We start from the raw sequence: 20421 nt of genomic DNA, 5'->3' as shown, positions 1-20421 counted from the left end.
ACATGGACTCCCTTCATCATCTCAGTAGCTGGACTCTCTCCAGCTGCTCCATATCTCTATTGCACTGGGGAGTCCAGAACTGGACCCAGCACTCCAGGTGTGGTGGAGGTTTTCAAGAAGCAAACGAACAGGGTGCTAGATGATCTCATCTAGGCTGCCTTTTCCACAGAAGATTGGACCAGATGATCTTCTGAGGTCCCTTCCAACCTGAGCTGTTCTATGAACTTGGTGTCTACCAGGACCCCAAGGTCTTTTTCCGCAAAGCTGCCTCCCAGCTGGATGGCCCCCAGTACATACCGGTGCCTGGGGTTGTTCCTCCCCTGGTGCAGGACTTTGCACTTGCCTTTGTTAAACTGCAGGAGGTTCCTGTCAACCCATTTCTCCAGCCTGTCGAGGTCCCTCTGGACAGCTGCACAACCCTCTGGTGTATCAGCCAATGGGTTGCTTATATACTGACTGCCAGTTATCGTTTTTCTAAATTATTCAGAACTGTGGTCTCATGAACTGCCCATCAGGTCTCTTGGCAGGAGCCCTGGGTCGGGGCAACCCCCGGTATCAATACAGGCTGGGGGATGAAGGGATTGAGAGCAGCCCTGCCAAGAAGGACTTGAGGGTACTGGTGGATGAAAAGCTGGACATGAGCCAGCAACGTGCGCTCGCAGCCCAGGTGGCCAATCGTATCCTGGGCTGCATCAAAAGAAGCGTGGCCAGCAGGTCGAGGGAGGGGATTCTGCCCCTCTGCTCTGCTCTGGTGAGACCCCACCTGGAGTACTGCGTCCAGCTCTGGAGTCCTCAGCATGAGAAAGACACAGACCTGTGGGAGCAAGTCCAGAAGAGGGCCACGAAAATGATCGGGGGGATGGAACACCTCTTCTATGAAGAAAGACAGAGAGTTGGGGTTATTCAGCATGGAAAGGAGATGGCTTCAGGGAGACCTTATTGCAGCCTTTCAATACTTAAATGGGGCTTCTAAGAAAGATGGGGACAGACTTTTTAGCAGGGCCTGTTGTGACAGGACAAGGGGGAATGGCTTTAAACTAGAGGGGGGGTAGATTTAGACTAGATAGAAGGAAGAAATTTTTTACACTGAGGGTGGTGAAGCACTGGCACAGGTTGCCCAGGGAGGTGGTAGACGGCCCATCCCTTGAAACATTCAAGGTTGAGCAACCTGATCTAGTTGAAGATGTCCCTGCTCATGGCAGGGGGTTGGACTAGATGACCTTTAAAGGTCCCTTCCAACCCAAACTATTCTATGATTCTATGGTAATGGTGATCAGGGAATCAGGGCAATAAGGATGATGCAGCAGACCCTGAGTCAGCAGCAAGGAACAAGGTGGTGCAAGAACCCCAAGACAAAGGGGAAGGGGAGTCAGATGTGGAGCTGGAGCAAGTGAGAGAGACTGCGACTGATTTTCTCAGACAACATTCAGCTACACAACACTTAGAAGCCACTGCTTTAGAACATTAGCCCTCTGCTACTGTGATTCTTCCACCGTAAGTGTTTAGCGATCAGGAAATTAGTTTAACTGTAAACCATGGTTACTGATTTTAATAACAAGATGTTGTTCTGTAGACTTTGAAAGGAAGTGTAAACAACATCCTAGTATTTTTGCCAAAGCAACTAATAGGAATTGTTTTTAGCTTTTGGCAAAATGAGAAAAAATTAGCATTTTGCTTTATCATTCACTCTCACAGAAATTAATTTTTCCATATGCCAATTAACATTTGCGTTTTTCATTAATCCATTTACTCCTATTTAATTATACTATCCAGACCTTTTATGTTGTCAAAAGGACATCAGAATTAGTTTTCTGTATTGCCTTTCATTTGTTGAATAGTAGGGAATATGTTTTTGCGGTTTTTGTTTTGTTTTAAACCAGGTGATTTCTTCCTGACCTATAACTTAGCACCTGAAAGGCACTATCTTTTTAAGCAAAGAACTGACCTTCACTGAGACACTTGAGAGAATGTGTCCCTATTTTGCACAACTACCACTGAACTTTCCTTTCTATGATGTCATCCCAGGGACAAACAAGATAGATACTTATTTCCACATTGTGTTTGTAATAGGTGTGCCTCAAAAAAAAGAATTAGTGTTAACAGCTCAATTTTTAAAGAATATTTTCCTTTTAGAAAACATAACGGAGAGATAGTAAATTACTTGTGGACAGCTAAAAGAAATATAAATTAAAGTATTAAACCAATTACACAAACCTCTAGTCAGTCCTATTTCTCAGCTACAAACATTTTCAAAAGCATGCAAATAATTGAAAAACTGGTAATATAGATGCCCTGAAATTATTTCAGGAATTGTAGAGGATTATACCATAAGTAACACCACCAGAAAAGACAAAAACAAAGGGAGTGAAAACTGTAACAGACTATAACTGATACCACTGATGTGAAAAAGGATAAATAGTAGAAAGGCAATGTAATTTGCAAAAATATGTTGACAAAAAGGCCAACTACACTCTGAGTCATCCTAAAGATGAGCAAGTAACAATTCCTCTATAAACGCAATCGTGGGCATAGTCCATTACTTATGACAGCTCCAGCGATAAAAAGAATATAGTATTCTATTTATACAGGCTGTTGATGAAGAACTTCACACACATGTTAAAGTAGTATGGCCTAAAAGAATAATAGAGGTTGATGAAAAACCTATATCCTTACCCTTTTTATTCTTCACAGTCTTTGCATCTTCTGCCTAACACAGAAAATATTAACAATATCTATTTGTGGCAGGGTATCTTTAAGCAAGCAGAGAACTGATAGCCTAATTCTAATCATAAAACACACCTAAAATAATAGCCTAAATATATTTGAGTCTGAAAACCACAGCATCTTCATCTTCCTAACTTGAATCTTGCATAAGCATTCTCATTCTAAACAAAAATTCAATCTAAATCCATTGTTGCTATAGTCTTACCTAGACTGAATTGGCATTCCTTCTTTACCCCTTGCATGGAACACTTTCCCATTCTGGAATTATCATTCAATTGGTAATAAGGACTCTCAAGACCTAGGTCTCCCAGATTTGGAGACCAATGACCTTATACTGAAACTAATGACTAGTGTGGAAAGAATCCCTTTGGAGTATGCAGTAAATACGAGCCTAAACTCCACTCTCTTTCACAAGTGAAGAGACCAGAGATAACAGCTACCTGTTGCTCTTTTCCTCAGAAGTCTATAAAAAGTTCTGAAAAAAGAATTCATCATTTCCAGTTTTCTCTCAGTATCCCCTAACCCTATACAAAAACAGGCACCTTCTTGGAAGGGCAGGTGTCATACTTTCTTTGGAAAAACTGTAGAAAGCTCTACCTGTGAAAGCTTTCCCACCACTCGATTGTTTCTTTCTTAAATTAGTGGTCTCAATAGCTAGTGGAACTGAGGCAGAAGTAGAGAAAGATTAGTTAGGAGTAGATTAATTTCCTGTTTTCATGTCTTTATGAAAACTCCAGAAGTTGTGAATATACATAATGAGAAAAGACAAATCCTGAAAGAAGTCTGGAGAATCTGCAGCAGTATCAGCTAAACTATACAACAAACTAATATTCACACCATGTCATTCATTTCAAAAATTCATCCAGAGCAAAATAGAATGGGTGTTCCCTTCAGGAAAGAAATCTATCTCCTCTGCAGGAATCCTTTTCTTTGAGGAGAAAAGGAATTAATATTTTGGGCGCAGATGTGAAGCCAGTTTAAGCAATCAGACAGAAGTGATTTCCAGTATTCACTTGTCCCCTGCTTTTATAATTTTCTATTGAAGCATTCCAAAACTCTAAAAAGCACGAGAAAGAGAAACTAGTCCTATGGAAGCAGTTGATGAATACCTCTCAAGGATTCAGTTTTGGGCCCCTCGCTACAAGAAGGACGTTGAGGTGCTGGAGCGTGTCCGGAGAAGGGCAACGAAGCTGGTGAAGGGTCTGGAGAACAAGTTTTATGAGGAGCGGCTGAGGGAACTGGGGTTGTTCAGCCCGGAGAAAAGGAGGCTGAGGGGAGACCTCATCGCTCTCTACAACTACCTGAAAGGAGGTTGTAGCGAGGTGGGTGTCGGTCTCTTCTCCCAAGTAACTAGCGATAGGATGAGAGGAAATGGCCTCAAGTTGCGCCAGGGGAGGTTTAGATTGGACATGAGGAAAAATTTCTTTACTGAAAGAGTGGTTAAACATTGGCGCAGGCTGCCCAGGGAGGTGGTTGAGTCCCCATCCCTGGAAGTATTTAAAAGACATGTAGATGAGGCACTTAGGGACGTGGTTTAGTGGGCATGGTGGTGTTGGGTTGATGGTTGGACTCGATGATCTTGGAGGTCTTTTCCAACCTTAATGATTCTATGATTCTGTCAAACCGACATTTAATAAGGACAGCAATGGTGATAGAAAACAGGGCACAGTATATGTTCTTTACAGCACCTTCTAATCCTTTTGTAGCTATTTATAGAAATCACTTATTAAAAAAAGTGTAGAGCAGGCCACCTGGGAATCAACTGTTTGCCACCAAGCTTTTCCTCATCGTAGGCACCTATGTTTCTAAGGAGTCCTGGAATGACATCTAAGCTTTCAGAATATTGAAAAATTGGAGGAAGAGAAAAAAAAAACCTCATCTTTTCTCACCAGGGAAACTGTTGCTCTTCATCAGCAAATCTGCCATCGCTGTTGACACTTCTGTTGAAATATATGAATGCAGAAAACATTTTAGAAGTTTCATTTCTATAGCAATCACAATAGATGGCAAGGCACAATGGCTGGATGAAGATGTAAACAAAACTTAGCTTCCTTATGATTGTCAGAAATTGCTCCTTGCTTTCCTGAGGCAACATGTCAATAAATTCAATCTGCTTCAATTAATACACCTATTCTATTATAACTAGATGGTTATTTGAAAAACAGAATTGCAAACAAAATGGGAAATAACTCTTGCCCTTAAAAGGTCCTTTCCTCTTTTTCCCCCCAGTATCTTTATAAAGCAGTAGTGATTTCATTAGCGCTGTTCATTCTTTTCATCAGTCCTTGGGACAACAAAAGAATTTGAGATGGAAAGTGAGCAAATCTCTTGCTGGAATAAAATACTTCCCTTCTGTTCTCTTTGAAATAAATGTAATAGCATTAATGGCAGGAATCTGTCATGCTATTTTGGCATGCTCTACAGTTTCATCATTAACAGAAACACAGCTTTATTAGCAAAGTTATTTTGGTACATATATAGGAACTGTGGGGAAAGGGGAGTAAAGAGTCTCATGCACTTTCTCCTGTACGAAGTGTACTATTTCTATAATCCTCTTGCTTAGTTCCTGGAAGGGTTTTAAAAAACTGGGATACAGAATTGAGGCTGACACAACTGCTTCACATGAAGAATGACAGGACTCCAGGTAATAAAAGTTTTCACATTCCTTTAAGCCCTCATCCTATTTTTCCTGAATACAATGTACTTTAAATAGAAAATATCTTTTTACTTCATACAGGATGCCTCAAGTATTTATGACATAGAAGCAGATGCAATCTAATCATAGCAATCACCTAGTACCTGTAAACATGTTCTATTGAGAAAGAATTCCAAAACTCTCTTACTGCAATGACCCCTTTATGGTGCTGGAACCTTTTATATACAACTCCTATCAAGACCAAACTCAACAAACTATATTGAAGGATAGGTTTGTGATACCTTTCAACCGCCTTGTCAGATGAAGAATGACATCTCTGAACTCAGAAAAGGACATAGATCAAGGTCTGTCTGACTCGTGTAGTATCATATGCGAATACTGAACCAATGTGTTTACTGGCGTAAGCCTTAGCAATGAGTTAGAATGTATGAGAGCAGTTACCTAGAGCCATTCCATCATGTGTTGGCATGAACTGCCTGGGCTGATATAGATGAGGGATCTTTGTCCTTTACTAAAGAGAAAGCATTTTGTATTATTTTTGTGCATATTGCAGCACTGCAGGTATGTCTGGTACTCTAAGCTATATGAGCACCTAAATGTTGTTAGTGAGCCTTGGTGCAAGGGTATAAAGCAGCACAGGCAGCATCTCTTAGGCAGCATCAGCAAAAATCATCTCTGTCTCACGTACACAGAAAGCATGCACAACCCACAGGAGAAGGTAAAGATGCACCATTCAAAAATACAGATCTTGCGTTCAACACAGAAGGAGGGAGGAATATTATGTTACTCTTCTATTTTGGAGAAAACTAGTCAGAACAAGATTGGAAAACATTTTTCTGTATTATCTTAAGGCCAGTAATTTGAGACCTAATTTAAGTGATGGGTGAGATTCAACTACCTCTAGTATTATTCTCCCTAGTTCAAACATGCATTAACATTCCATCTGTCATGGTTAGAATCATTAGTATCTTAGCTATCACATTAAGAGTCAGAAAAGTGACAGGTCATAAAGAAATTAAGCCAGTGGAGCTTATGCAAAATGAACCTTGACAACCTATTCTTCAAATATGCATAATGATATTAGAAGAATATCAAATTGAAAAATATATAAATTTTCCCCTTTCAACTTTTTATATTTTCTAAAACTCCTCTTACACTGAGAAACGGAACTGAAAATGTCCTATAAGACTTCAGTTGCAACGAGTAATCTTTTTGGTAATAAGCTTTTTTTGCCTGTTCCTAAGAACATTTCAATAGAGAAGCCAGTCATTCTCAAAAATTATCAAGGTAATCAAGGTAAATCATGACATTCTGTGGTTCAGGCTATCAGAAAACTCAATCATTATGGTACACAACGCTGTACGAATAGGTGATTGCGAAAAGCACCAGTAACAAAAACCCAAAATGAAAAACTTGCAGAGCTCTCGAGCTTATAAAGGATAAGCCTATAATTTTGAACAGATAGCAAGGATGTATAGTGAGTTGACTGTTCAATCATACCTGCAACTTTTAAAATTACGACTCAGAAGGAAGGTCATTCTTTCCAATTAGTAAAAGTATCAACTGACCTTTTCTCATTAGAGACACTTGGACACCATTAACTAACTACCCATTTCAACTGCAACACTGAAGTACTTCACACCACAGCTTTACTAAAGAAAAGTCAAATTACAGTAACTTATGTAGTATGATAATCCATACAGTCTTTACCTAAAAAGTCTTTTGGGTCACTGATTTTAATGGGAGAAAATGATTTTGCACTGAATCATTCTCCTTGGTGCTTTACTTTCATTCACCTGTAATTTTTCATCGCTGGGCTTATTTTCTTGTTTTCCCTCCCTCCATACTCATGAAACTTATTCTTTGCTCCCACAAGTCTCCAGTCTTTCAGAATCTTTTTTTTTTTTTTTTTTTTAAATCCTGCTTTCAATTTACTATAAGAGTGCTACAATAGCTCTGCTATGTATCATTTGCTGTCACAGCCTCAATGGACAATATTCTCTAAACTATTTAGTATTATCATTGTTAGTAAATGAAAGGCTTTTCATTTTATAAAATTAAGAATATACTCCTTAATATCAATGGTGCTTAAGAATATCCACGGAAATAATTTCTTCCTAAGCATAAAAATGTGCTGGAAAGAAGATTATCTACTGGCAAACATTTATACTTAATAGTGACCAAGTGTTTATAGGATGTGTTTTGAAAATAAAGTGTCATTCATTCTTTGTTGTAGAGATCATCAGATCTGTCAGTGTTATTAGCACAAAACGGTTGTTCGTCCAACTACTAATGCAGCAACTGATACACCTACTGAACATAGTACCACGGACTATTCCTCCTTGTGCAAGAATTCAGATCTGAATCGAAAGAAAAAAAAATTTACTTAACTGTGAATTACAGAATGCATGTAATAATCTAGGTTCAGTAAAAACAGACTGCATGCACATAAATCTCATTAATCTCTTACAGCCATTTGGTCATCGAAAAAAAAGAACTAAAAAAAAATTCAAAGCCACAAAAAAATTCTGCCTCCACTGCCAATGAGTTTAAGCCTGTTTTTTGTGTATGAACACATATTCCCCCAATACCAGAACTGAAAACATGGCTCTACTCATCTGTGGAGCTAAGGGAAGAATGTATAGCACCTTAAAACAAGCGGCTTGAACTGTAAAAACAAGCACATTGAATTTAAACTTGAGTATCCTATATGCAATTATTAGAAGACTTAGTTTTGAAATGCTAATGATCAAACAAATTTAAATTTATTTCCTATCAAGCAACTTCCTACCAACAATTTTTTGGACAAGTTAGGAAGTTTCTACACTCAAAAGACTAAGAACAGAAGTGTAAAGATTTTTTTTCCCTAATAATCTAAACACAGTTTTGTTTTAATGCATAAATAGCGCTACCTTCAAATTCCATCAATTTTAACCATTTTGATACTTGCACAATTGAATATCTAGGAAGAGGGTTGTGTGGAAGGTGCACATTACCATACTCAAGCAATACTGACCTCTCTCCTCTCAGTTGAAATAAAAATTTTCCTGCTGTCCCTTTTCGGAAGTCTTCCCTCTCCGACCTGCTGATACGCTCGTTACAAATTAATTGTCTATTTTCATCATTAAATGGTGTGTATGACCTTTGCTCTGCTAAGCAGTTATCATTACTTCTGCAAAGATTACTCATCATAGCTGGTTCTTCAGAATCTAGCTTCTCTTCATCTGAAATAGCCAATGAGAATATATTTTGTAGAAGTGCTCTTACACAATAAATATACGTGATGGAGCTCAAAATGAATTACTGTTTGTCATGTTACATTATCAAAATTTATTGTATCAATTTAAAAGGTGAGAAAGCTTAAGACTATTTAGAGCAAAGTAGTCAAAGTCTTATGAACATAATTTCTTGAAGTCTTTCGGTTTTGTGTTTTAACATTTTAATCTTTCATCTAATTTTTTTTTAATTTCCCTTTTACAGATAGGTGGATTGTACCTTGTGAAAGTGATTATATTTCAGGATCTGAATATTATGAAGGAACTCAAGCAAAAGGTAGCTGTTAATCTTGTACCTTGGTATGTACACGTGATAAGAACCTGCACAAAAAACTTATGTGAATATTTGCATGGTCGCCAGAGGGGAGAAGAGGCAAACTCAGGCTATAACTACATTAGGTTCTCAACTTCTCCAATTAGTAACATCAACTCGTTAAGACTAATGGATTAAACTACATATAGGGGTACATGTTGTAAATAGGTATTTATAGAATATGTACATAATAATGACGTAAAGTTTAGTACTTTTTGTATAAGACTTATTTTGCAATGAGGTAAAAAGTGAGATATACAGTTTATCATGTAAAGTAACAATCCCAGGCAATGTAAGAATTGTCATTATTACAAATGAGTCTTCATTAAAGACAGAGTTCCAACACATTGTATTATGAGCCAATGTGCAGGAAACCAAGATGTCAAGTCATTTCCCATCTGCAAGAAAATTACTTTTAAATCCCATATTTAGCGCCCTTTGTTAAGACTCCACTAATGAAACTCTTACAACAAATAGAATGCAGTTGAAGGCCTGTCAAGACATATCATTCCTTTTTACTCCTCCTTTTATGCTCAATAATCCATCAGGGAATCTCCTTAGATGATGCCATCTCATTATCTCTTTAAACATTTCAGCATTTAATGTTAATTTTACCCATTGAAGAAAACTTTCAGTAAAAATTCCATTACTTAGAAATCTATATTGTGGTGAATGGAGTTAAATCCAGTTGGTGGCCGGTCACGAGCAGTGTTCCCCAGGGCTCAGTTTTGGGGCCGGTCTTGTTCAGTATCTTTATCAATGATCTGGACGAGGGGATCGAGTGCACCCTCAGGAAGTTTGCAGACGACACCAAGTTGGGCGGGAGTGTTGATCTGCTCGAGGGTAGGAAGGCTCTGCAGAGGGACCTGGACAGGCTGGATCGATGGGCCCAGGCCAACTGTATGAGGTTCAACAAGGCCAAGTGCCGGGTCCTGCACTTCGGCCACAACAACCCCATGCAGCGCTACAGGCTTGGGGAAGAGTGGCTGGAAAGCTGCCCAGAGGAAAAGGACCTGGGGGTGCTGGTTGACAGCCGGCTGAACATGAGCCAGCAGTGTGCCCAGGCGGCCAAGAAGGCCAATGGCATCCTGGCCTGTATCAGGAATAGTGTGGCCAGCAGGAGTAGGGAAGTGATTGTGCCCCTGTACTCGGCACTGGTGAGGCCGCACCTCCAATACTGTGTTCAGTTTTGGGCCCCTCACTACAAGAAGGACGTCGAGGTGTTAGAGCATGTCCGGAGAAGGGCAACGAGGCTGGTGAAGGGTCTGGAGAACAAGTTTTATGAGGAGCGGCTGAGGGAACTGGGGTTGTTTAGCCTGGAGAAAAGGAGGCTGAGGGGAGACCTTGTTGCTCTCCACAACTACCTGAAAGGAGGTTGTAGCGAGGTGGGTGTCGGTCTCTTCTCCCAAGTAACAAGCGATAGGACAAGAGGAAATGGCCTCAAGTTGCGCCAGGGGAGGTTTAGATTGGACGTGAGGAAAAATGTCTTTACTGAAAGAGTGGTTAAACATTGGAATGTGCTGCCCAGGGAAGTGGTTGAGTCCCCATCCCTGGAGGTATTTAAAAGACGTGTAGATGTGGCACTTAGGGACATGGTTTAGTGGACATGGTGGTGTTGGGTTGATGGTTGGACTCGATGATCTTAGAGGTCTTTTCCAACCTTAATGATTCTATGATTCTATAGGAAAAAAGGCACCTGAGTAGCTTTCAATTCACTTTCAGAAGTGAAAGCCAGTATCATTTTTGGAAATCACATTTTCAAAACTGCCTTAAAGCCATTTAAATATTTTTAAAATTAACTCTGAAAGGACATGCAGGTCCTTTAATATAATATAATACTTCATGTAATTAACGATATTAAAACCCATCATGCAGTTATTTTTCTAGGAAGTAATATATATCAAAACATTCTTACTCTGATCAGGAGAAACCATTTTAGCAGAAAGGAAATTTCCCTGAGAAGTTCTTCTAAATAAGCGTGCCCGAGCACTGCTGACTTTTCTAACCTCTGCAGCATCGGCAGGAGGCTTTGGAAGGGAAATGGAAGAATCTTCATCTTTTGCACAAGTGACTAGTACTGGTTTCTGTGACAAAGATAAAGACGACGTTTTAATAAAAGCACAGATAATTTCATTTTCATATATGCAAAAATTAAAAAAAAATAGAAAACCAAATTATTTATACAAAGGGTTAAGTTCAGAATAGAATATATAAAAGTTACATAGGTTTGCTCATTAAAAAATTTTCATTTTCATATCTAGAATCTAATGATACCATTCCACTAAACAAGCCAGATATCTATACCATTACCACCGCAGAAAGCCATTTAAAAGCAAACATTCAGGAGTGCAGAAAACAAACAAAAACTAGCCTGAGTAGAGCAACTGAAACTCAGAATTATTTATTTCCCTCATAAATACCCATTTAACGTTATCTGCAGTATGCTTATTTGTAAAAAAAAAAAAAAATGTTGTGCCAAAGACTTGCGCTAACAATTCTAGAGGCACATCTTTTCTTTACGATTTGTTTTTGAGCACTAAAGTAGTATTTCCAGAACACTTCAAATGTGTTCATATCATATGCACCACTTTCTATCACACTGAGACAAATCATGCAGATGCAGAAACATGCAAGTTCTAGTTTTATTTATATCAGTACCCTGCATCTTAAAGGATGTGACCAACCCCCTGAACCTCTGGTAGAAAACACTTGTTGTGCCCTACATAAACGCATTGCCCTCTAAGATCAAGGTTCTCTCCAATTTCCTTACAATAAAGAATCCATTAGAAAGTCTCCAGTCCAATCCTTTGGAACTCCCCCCGGTATTAGTTGAAGATAGCCAAGAGGTGAGGCCCACTCCTCACAACCACCATGACTAATACAAGCTCTACATTTAGAGTGTACTAACTTATCTCCATTGGTAAAGCAGAAAAGGCAGTTTTTGCATTGGTCTTAACAGTAGTTTTCTCTAGTTTTTTCCACTCTCACATACAAGACAAATGAAAATTTAACACCAGTATTTAAATCCAACTGTAGATATATTTAATCTAAATATAAGTATGGACAGAAATCTTTTATTTGATTCATATAAATACATTACCTTATCAAAATTACTGAAGTATAACATTTCTTGGAATTTTTTTTCCCCCTAATTTCCTAAAGAATGCTACGTTTAGATTACTGTCTTGAAGAAACAACATATACAGCAAGCATACTTAACTGTTTTAGCATGCTCTGTTCTCTCAGGTACTAAACAAATGATCATGACTTAATCTTATATTTAAAGATTAAATATAAAATACCCGAAAGAGCAGATACTTATAAATTGAAAACAATTCAAAACTTTCACAGAGGGGAAAAAGGAGTTCTTACAAGTACCTCTAACTGTTTTTTAAATAAACTACAATCATTACATTTTATAGATGCTTAAGTCAAATAGGAAGCACAATCAACCTAGTTGCTTTCAAGTTATTGATCACAGAACCACAGAATGGTTGAGGTTGGAAGGGACCTCTGGAGGTCATCCTGAACAATCCCCCTGCTCAAGTAGGACCACCTCGAGACAGTTGCCCAGGACCATGTCCAGGCAGCTTTTGAAGATCTCCAAGGATGGAGACTCCACCACCTCTCTGGGCAACCTGTGCCAGGGCTTCGTCATCCTCACAGTAGAAGAAGTGTTTCCTGAAGTTCACAGGGAACCTCTGTTTCAGTTTGTGCCCACTTCCTCTGGTCCTGTCACTGAAAAGAGCCTGGAACTGCCCTCTTTGCACCCTCCCTTCAGGTATTTACATACATTGATAAGATCCCCCTAAGCCTTCTCTTCTCCAGGCTGAATGGTCCCAGCTCTCCCAGCCTCTCCTCACAGGAGAGATGCTCCAGTCCCTTCATCATCTTTGTGGCCCTTCATTGGGCTGTCTCCAGTCGCTCCATGTCTCTCTTGTACTAGGGAGCCCAGAATGGGACCTAGCACTCCAGGTATGGCCTTACCAGTGCTGGGTAGAGGGGAAGGATCACTTCCCTCAACCTGCGGGCAACAGTCCTTCTAATGCAGCCCAGGATACCATTAGCCACCTTCTTAGCGGCAAGGGCACATTGCTGGCTCATGTTAATGCTCATAACCTTTTTCTATTTTAGTAATCTTACACAAGAAAGCTGACTCAAGTATCTGTCTTCTGATTCTTGTTAATGTCACCTAGAATTATAATGCAATATAGCAATATTTAAATAGTTTAAATTATTTTCAGGTTTATTTTGGGGAAAAAATGACAAAACTGACTTTATAAGTCTCAGACTAACATTACGACAGGCTTCCATTTCTCCCCAACCTATTTAAACCATATCTTTTCCTAACACTACTGATACACATATTTTTATGTCAGTATTGCATAGAGTTATTTCCAGAGTACTCACATGATCCAGTGGGCTAAGACGAACACCAGACACTGGTCTTGATTCAGCCAAATCAAAACTGGATGCATGAAGACTAGCATAAAGAAATTAAACATAATATGAATAAAGCAGACCCAGTGTTTTCTGGTTGGTTTGGGGTTTTTTTATTTTATTGCATACTTCTTCCCTTTGCCAATGAATATGGGGAAAAGGAGGAAGAAAGAAAGAGTGACAACGCATTTTTACACTATCGCTCTTCTTCCATGAAGGCTATTTAACTTTGATATCTGGGAATTCAGCAGCATCGAGGGAGAAGAATTACAAGATCATCTGCACACCTGTCGTGATACAGTTTATTTCATACACGTCTATAACAATTCTCTAATATAAGCCTAAATTCATGCACAAACCCAACTGTGGTTAGCGCCCAAGCTATGTGACACAAGCTGCAGAACAGTGCAGGGCAGAAAACCCAGGTTTGTGCAGGCATGAGCATGCTCTTCCCATACACAGGAGAAGCACAGACAGAACAAGCAGGGATGTCAGCCAGAGTGATCTCATTACCTGGTCACCAACAAACAGCCAAGTCGCTCTCAGGCTCCTGCCTTCTGTAAGAGCACAACACTATGCAGTAAGGAATATCGGATACAGTCATGCTGCCATGAAAACAGCATGGACACTGACTTACTTGTATGGCCATTCAAACACGTTTCAGCATCCTTTCTGGCATGCCTGACGCCTAACATTAAAAAAAACAGCTCCTATCTCCTCCCTACAGTCATCACAGAATTGGCATATAAGGAGAGCTAAAAAGTGGCTGGGAAAATGGATACAAAAAGCCCAACATAGAATTTTTTTTTCTCTTTTGTCACAAGAGACAGATCTATCGAGCTCTATGAATTATGCTACGTAACAAAATTCCACACAGAAATAATTTTGAAGTAGTATAAATTTTGTTTAAAAATGAGCATTTCAAACTTCAAGACCTACAATTTTATATTTAAAAAGATATGAGAAAGCTCTGAAAAAAGATCTAGCATACAGTTTATGTGGAAGCAAGCAAGCTTTCACAGTTTCTAGGGAAAAGTTGAAGACTATCTCAATTAAAAGCATACATTGTCTTAAGAAAAAGGTGAGTTAGAGACCATTTTCCTATATTATTCTCCACACACAAAACTAGTGTAATGACTGCCTCTGGTAGCTCTAATCCACAGGAACTTCCTGGACATGTAGATTAACACCAACAGTAAGGATCATTAGAAGAAGGCAAAGGATGTGATTAGGAATACAGATTAACACAGGGAAAAAAATAACCGGAAACATAATTACAGAATCAAATCTCTTGCTACTAAAGGATATTTGAAAAAATCTTAAAGCCACAGTACCTAAAAACTGAAGGGGGTCTATTTTGAGGAGCTCGTGTGGATCCAGATCCAAAAAGTCTCCTTTGATCCTCTGTAGGCGTAAACGGTCTCCGAGTTCTTAGTGTTCGTAGAACATTTCTGGCTTCATTTATAATCTCAGAACTGGTCTTCTGCTTTGGCACTGAAAGCCTGTAGAATGGTTCTGCCTTGTCTGTATTTTTATTCTTTGAAGCTTGCATTCCTCTGCAAAGTAGTGCACAAGAAGAACACTGTACAATATAATGGAAGGCACAGAATATAATGCTAGTTTTAAATTATAAACTATTAATTCATCAATGTTTATGCTACCACAATGTAGTTAAAAAGGATATTATAACAAAATCCTAGACAGTGGTGAAGTAGTGGAAAATAAGGCTCATTGATACTGCATTTCCCTCACAATTTCTCAGTTCTGTAGGAAAATACTGAAGAGAAGCAGAAAGCATCTGACATGGAGGACCTTTAGTTTTTTAGAAGGAGCTAAAATACACCACACTCAGTACCACAGTGCTTTCTGGGCCAAACATGGTACTCTCCAGTACCACAGAAAATCTGTTTTTAACACCTGATTACTTATAAAACATCATAACCAAAACAGGAGTTCAATAATATGCTGTAAAGAGACACTTTCTTTCCAATGAACGTAGGAAATATCCAATATACGTTATCGACCTTACCAAGGGCAGCTTCCTAATAAGTCAAAGAGGTATTATTATCAGTAACTGAAACACAATTATCAGTAATTGATAAGCAGAGACAAGGAAGAACAGGCAATCCATTTTTTTCTCCAAGAGAAATGCCTCCTCAACCCATCCCCAAGCACATGCAAAGATAACACTAACATAAGATAAATTATTAACCCAAACTTTCAATCAGCATTCTGTCCTGCTGCACCTTCTAGCAAATGCAGTGGGCAGTGAAAGACTTGCTTCATCATCTCTTGAGGCCCCCAAAATCAATTACTATCCTGGTGCAGTTCTCTGTAGATACCATCCGCGTCATCTTACAGCAAACTCATCCTGAGCCTTAAACCATCCAAAATTCCTCTTCTGCTTGTCGAACTTACCTAAAAAGAAAAACATGTTTCTGCACTGTCTTTGACTCAGACCATCTGGTAACTTCTATTCTCTCACATAGTTTATGACAATGAACCAACAGTAGATCAGACACCGCCATCTTGGTTATTTCTAAACTATGGAACAAAAATCCTCTTTCTCTAGTTTCTTAGTTCACTTCTTCCTGTTCTGCATTTTTACATTTCCAACTGCCCCTTCTGTTCTTTCTTTCAGAGCCTGGCACAGTTTCTTTAATTCATATACAACCCAACCCCTTCAGCTGAACTACACAAGATAAAATTGGGTGCTAAGGAGCAGTGCACCAACCTCTTTCATGAAAAGATGCATAATTACAGAACAGAGGAACAGATCAGGAGCCTGAGACTGTCAATGTTTTTAATCCTCCCGATTACCATTAATACATTACTTTTCTTCACTGTGACTGAATTTGGCTCTCTGTGCTCCCTACTCTTCCCTCTATTACAACATGATTCAAAAGAGTTAAGTAAGGAATTCCACTGCAACAGTCTGTTTGGAGCAATTATACAGCCATTCCTCACTGAATAGGGAGGGCAGATAATCATTCCCTATTCTCCCAGCTACTGGGAGTCAAGATTTTGACTTTTAAGTGGAAGGTCTTCTGCGTAGGCCATATGTCTGATACAGATATTATCCAGCATACATGGAGACAATAGCTGTGAATAAATACTAAAACATAATCAACATGACTCTACAAATCAGAAATTTGAATTCACACTACTTCTTTTCTGTTCTATATATTTCCATTCACCTTGCTAAATTTTAAAATAAATCTTCTCAAGTAATCTCTTACATTTAATCTCTGAAGGACACCGTTTTCTTTAGTTCTTAAAATCTCTGTGCTCTGACATTGAAATGTGTATTTTATGGGATTTACGTATATGTTCTTCGTAGTTAAACTAAGAAGCAACCCGAGAGATATGATGTGTTTCTGTGGAACGGCACCATCTCTGATACAATCAGCTTAAGTTTTTGTTAATTCTACTGTCAACTGCAAATTTTCTATCCTAGAAGTACATTTATTTGCCACAGTTGAGACCAAACTTCCATCGTAATAACTTTCTGTTGAAGCCTTCGCCTCTTACCTATTTCTTTTTAACTGGCAAAGGAACTTTCCTAGTGTAAACTGAATTAGTAAGTCCTACCATTTGGGCACTGTTCGTCACCCTTCCAATCCATTGAAAACAAAGTTGTAATGATTGACGTTGCAAAGGGAACCTATGGCTTCGTTTGAATGCTTGACTGAGCTCACTGCTGAGTTGCTACTTTAGCAGAGAGGGGGAGCGCACCGCCATTCCCTCCTGCTGGAGCAGGAAGGGTGGCGGACGGCAGGCTCACCGAGAGCGGAGCGAGCCGGGAACCATCACGGTGTGGCGGCAGTGAGCAGAACTTGAGACTCACCGCTGACCCGATGAGAGCGTTAACACTTCGTCATTTTGGCGTAAGGTGGTATTATACACATGCAGAATTGTGGTAGTGACACGATACCAATATATTATTAATTGATATCCCTAATTATTAGCCAGAAAATGTCATAGAACACAGAGAAACAAGTAAGCAGTGTCATAAAATAAGAGATGTGCATGTGCGTGTATATATATATGCTAGGATAAGAAAGCTTATTCTTTCTTGCAAGCATTTAAGAACCACGAGTAATTCTTTATCTGAATGAGTTTGGCTGCTGTGCCATCACAGTACAACCACCGTCTCTTTCTCAAAAGACAGACGATTTGTACTCTCTATTTTATAATGCCTAAGGCTGAAACATCTAAGCATCAAGCAATCGCTCTGCTGCAGCAGCACTCAAGAAAGAGGTTCCATCTGCTCTCCAGTGTCCCACACCCCAGAAGCTTTGAGGAAGCACCTTCAGCTATATTCTGCCAGTTCTCTTCCTAGAAAACTACTACCTAGATCTGTGCATAAAGGAAAAACCCTCCCAGTCACCAGAAGCTTTCTTGACTTTGATGAGAATAAGGTACCTGAATCATTCAATTGCAGTGCCAGAGACTAATTTAAAATATGGTGCAACAAACGAATGCAACAAGCGAAAAGTGGAAGTATAGGATGAAGGAGCAGCACAAGAGTGAAAGGGGAATGACTGCACTGGCCGCCCAGTGTACAATCTGGTTTTACCCTTGTCTGGTTTTGTATTTATTTGTAAGAATTTCTATTTTTTTCACAAACTCTACTCTATACCCTTTTTAAAAAAAAGTATCTTTGTTGCAAATAAGAAATAATTCTAATAGTTAGTGCTTCTTTCTGAAAATCCAGCAGCATTCCCATCTTGGTCCCCAATCCCAGCAGGGTACAGATAAAGGGAAGGTCACAGTGTCAGTGGGGACAGCATAACCAGTACGCACAGATCTTGTCCCCCACTGCTGTCGCCATTTCCCAGGTAGCCTTTAACTTGCACAGATGAAGATCTCCTCTCTGACTCTACTGGAAGGTAGAAGAGTATGATACCAGTGTCCAAAAAGCCATACCTGGGCTCTTGTCTTTTTTCCACAGTTGTTTACTCCAGCGGTATGGTCTTCTCTGTATAGGAAGAACTGAAAGCAGTAGATAGTGGTGCGAGGGTGCAGCTATCTCACTCTTGGAGATATTAGTCCCAGCTATCTCCAAGAGTGAGACAGCTGCACCCTCGCAGCACTTATCCTCGGTCAATCAGCACATGAGAGAAGCATGGCTGACTACATCAGATGTGGCACCACAAAAAACTCTGCCATCCTATCTCCCATCTCAAAACCAGTGTCATTTAATTGCTAGCACACAGAGTGGGTATACTTGCAATCACTAAGTACAGTGAGGAGAAACCCTGTACTGAAGCCATGAACACTCTGCTCACCGACATCTGAATCCAGCTTCTGTCTGCCCGAGCAAATCTCTAGAATAGTTAGCACCCAAATACTTAGTATTTGGTTTAGTAAGAGTGAACTAATAACGGGTATTATTAGATGTAATTTTAAACATCAGCAACTTAGCAATCACAACTGATACATTTTCAGCTTGGTGAAATTCTAAAGCAGAGAAATCACTATCAAAAAGAAATCAGAACAAAGTTATGAGAAATTGAGCCTGCAACCCTCAACAGAGCAAGATTTTCAGTGCGGCCGTCAGATAACGTCCAAGAGGAACTCCCCAAATAAGCAGCACCTGTGGAGTAAAAGCTGACCCGGGCTTTGCAGAGTAACCAACCCAAATCCGGCAATACCAGACTCTCCCCCGGACACGGTGTGCAGCAAGCTGCCGGGAAATGGACCGGAGGTTCTCCCTCTCCAGCCACTTTTGCAAAGCCTCCCGCCCGACTTACCGCACACCCCAGCCCTTCGCCCCAGTCCGGGCCTCCACGTCCCCGCAGCGAGGCGGCAGCCCCCGACAACAAGCGTTACAGCCAGGCGGGGCACAGCTGCCGCCGGCACCGGGCGCTGGCCGAGGCGCTCTGCCTGCCTAACGGCCCCGCCGACCTCCCCACCCCAGCGGCGCAGGGTCGGGATCCGGCTCCGCGGGGCGCCGGTCCCGGTCCCCCTCTCCCTCTCCGCCACGGGCGGCTCCCGCGGCCGGCGGAAGCGGCACCCACTGTTCCCGTGGCAACAGTACACACCATGGCCGCCGGGCCGCGCTCGAAGTGCGGCCGGCCCGGCAGCGCGCCGGGGCCAGGCGGGATCCTCACTCACCTCCGCCGAGGGAGACCGCGGACCCGCCACGGCGCCGGTACCGTTACGCCTCGCCCGCTCCCCTCAGCCGCACCTGCGGGGGTAGGGGAGCCCGGAGACGCCAAGGCGCCTGCGCGGGCACCTGCAGGCGCAGGCGCAGCGCGGCCTAGGCTGGGGAGGGCTGAGGGGAGCGGTAGAGGGCTGCGCGGGGCTGGGGAAGTGCTGTGACTGTCCCGCGGCGGTCGTAGCCGCTGCCTGTCCGGGCCGGCCTCCCCGCACCCCAGTGGCAGTGGCAGTGGCAGTGGCAGTGGCAGTGGCAGTGGCAGTGAGGGGTCCTGCTGCAGCGCTGGCCTGTAGGATGGTGGTTTTCTGGTGGCGGGCACTTCCCCCAGCCTGTTCCTGCCCACGTGTAGGGCATAATAACAGGTGGCAAAAGCCCATGTTAGGGGTGACAAAAAGTTACTCGTTTTGGAAATGCTGGATGTGGCCTGTTACAATACCTTCTCTTTGAGCTTAGATTTACAGATTGGAAGTGAAGACACTGAAAGTTTTCCACAGTAAAACAAAAGCTGGGGACTCGGGTGCAGTGTAGTGGCAACTGCAAAACCCCTCCCTTGGGTCACCCTGGTCAGGCACCGAGGGTCGGATCGCACGTCTCGGTGGCTTCCTGCCAGGCCAGAAGCGGCTGCTGCTTGCCTCTTGTTCTCTGGGAGGCCAAAAGATAGCCATTTTCACATTGTCCATAGGAGCACTTCACAAAAATCGGTCCCACAGGCTGGAGAGCTTTGCTGGAGTGGCATGAGAGGGTCACTCGCAGTGTCTCCCCCAGGCTGCCTCCTGGGAAAGGTCCTACCAAAGGTGCATCCACCTCAAGGTTTTGGGACCTCGTTGGCCAGGTGCACCGGGCACTCACT

General features: G+C 41.2%; 1 protein-coding gene across 6 annotated transcripts in view; it reads right to left on the bottom strand.

Annotated features, from left to right (window-relative positions):
* The window catches only part of ARMC2 (armadillo repeat containing 2), a 76975-nt gene extending 57383 nt beyond the window's left edge, over positions 1-19592 (bottom strand). For 2 of the 6 annotated variants that reach the window (XM_076333364.1, XM_076333366.1), the window contains exons 1-6: positions 19529-19592; positions 14743-14964; positions 13379-13451; positions 10884-11052; positions 8397-8604; positions 4614-4664 (exon numbers count right to left, since the gene is read on the bottom strand). In XM_076333364.1, the coding sequence (XP_076189479.1) occupies positions 4614-4664; positions 8397-8604; positions 10884-11052; positions 13379-13451; positions 14743-14960 (719 nt within the window). In that variant the 5' untranslated portion in view covers positions 14961-14964; positions 19529-19592. Of the gene's footprint in view, positions 1-4613; positions 4665-8396; positions 8605-10883; positions 11053-13378; positions 13452-14742; positions 14965-19164; positions 19211-19528 lie in introns of those variants that run through there. The other 4 variants (XM_076333367.1, XM_076333368.1, XM_076333365.1 and 1 more) reach the window with 3 other exon arrangements.
* Positions 19593-20421: the final 829 nt, after the last annotated feature.

The sequence above is a fragment of the Aptenodytes patagonicus genome, chromosome 3 (assembly GCF_965638725.1).
Source record: "Aptenodytes patagonicus chromosome 3, bAptPat1.pri.cur, whole genome shotgun sequence".
Classification (NCBI taxonomy): Eukaryota; Metazoa; Chordata; class Aves; order Sphenisciformes; family Spheniscidae; genus Aptenodytes; species Aptenodytes patagonicus.
Note: the sequence above shows the minus strand (reverse complement) of the source record. Positions and strands in the feature narration are given on the sequence as shown.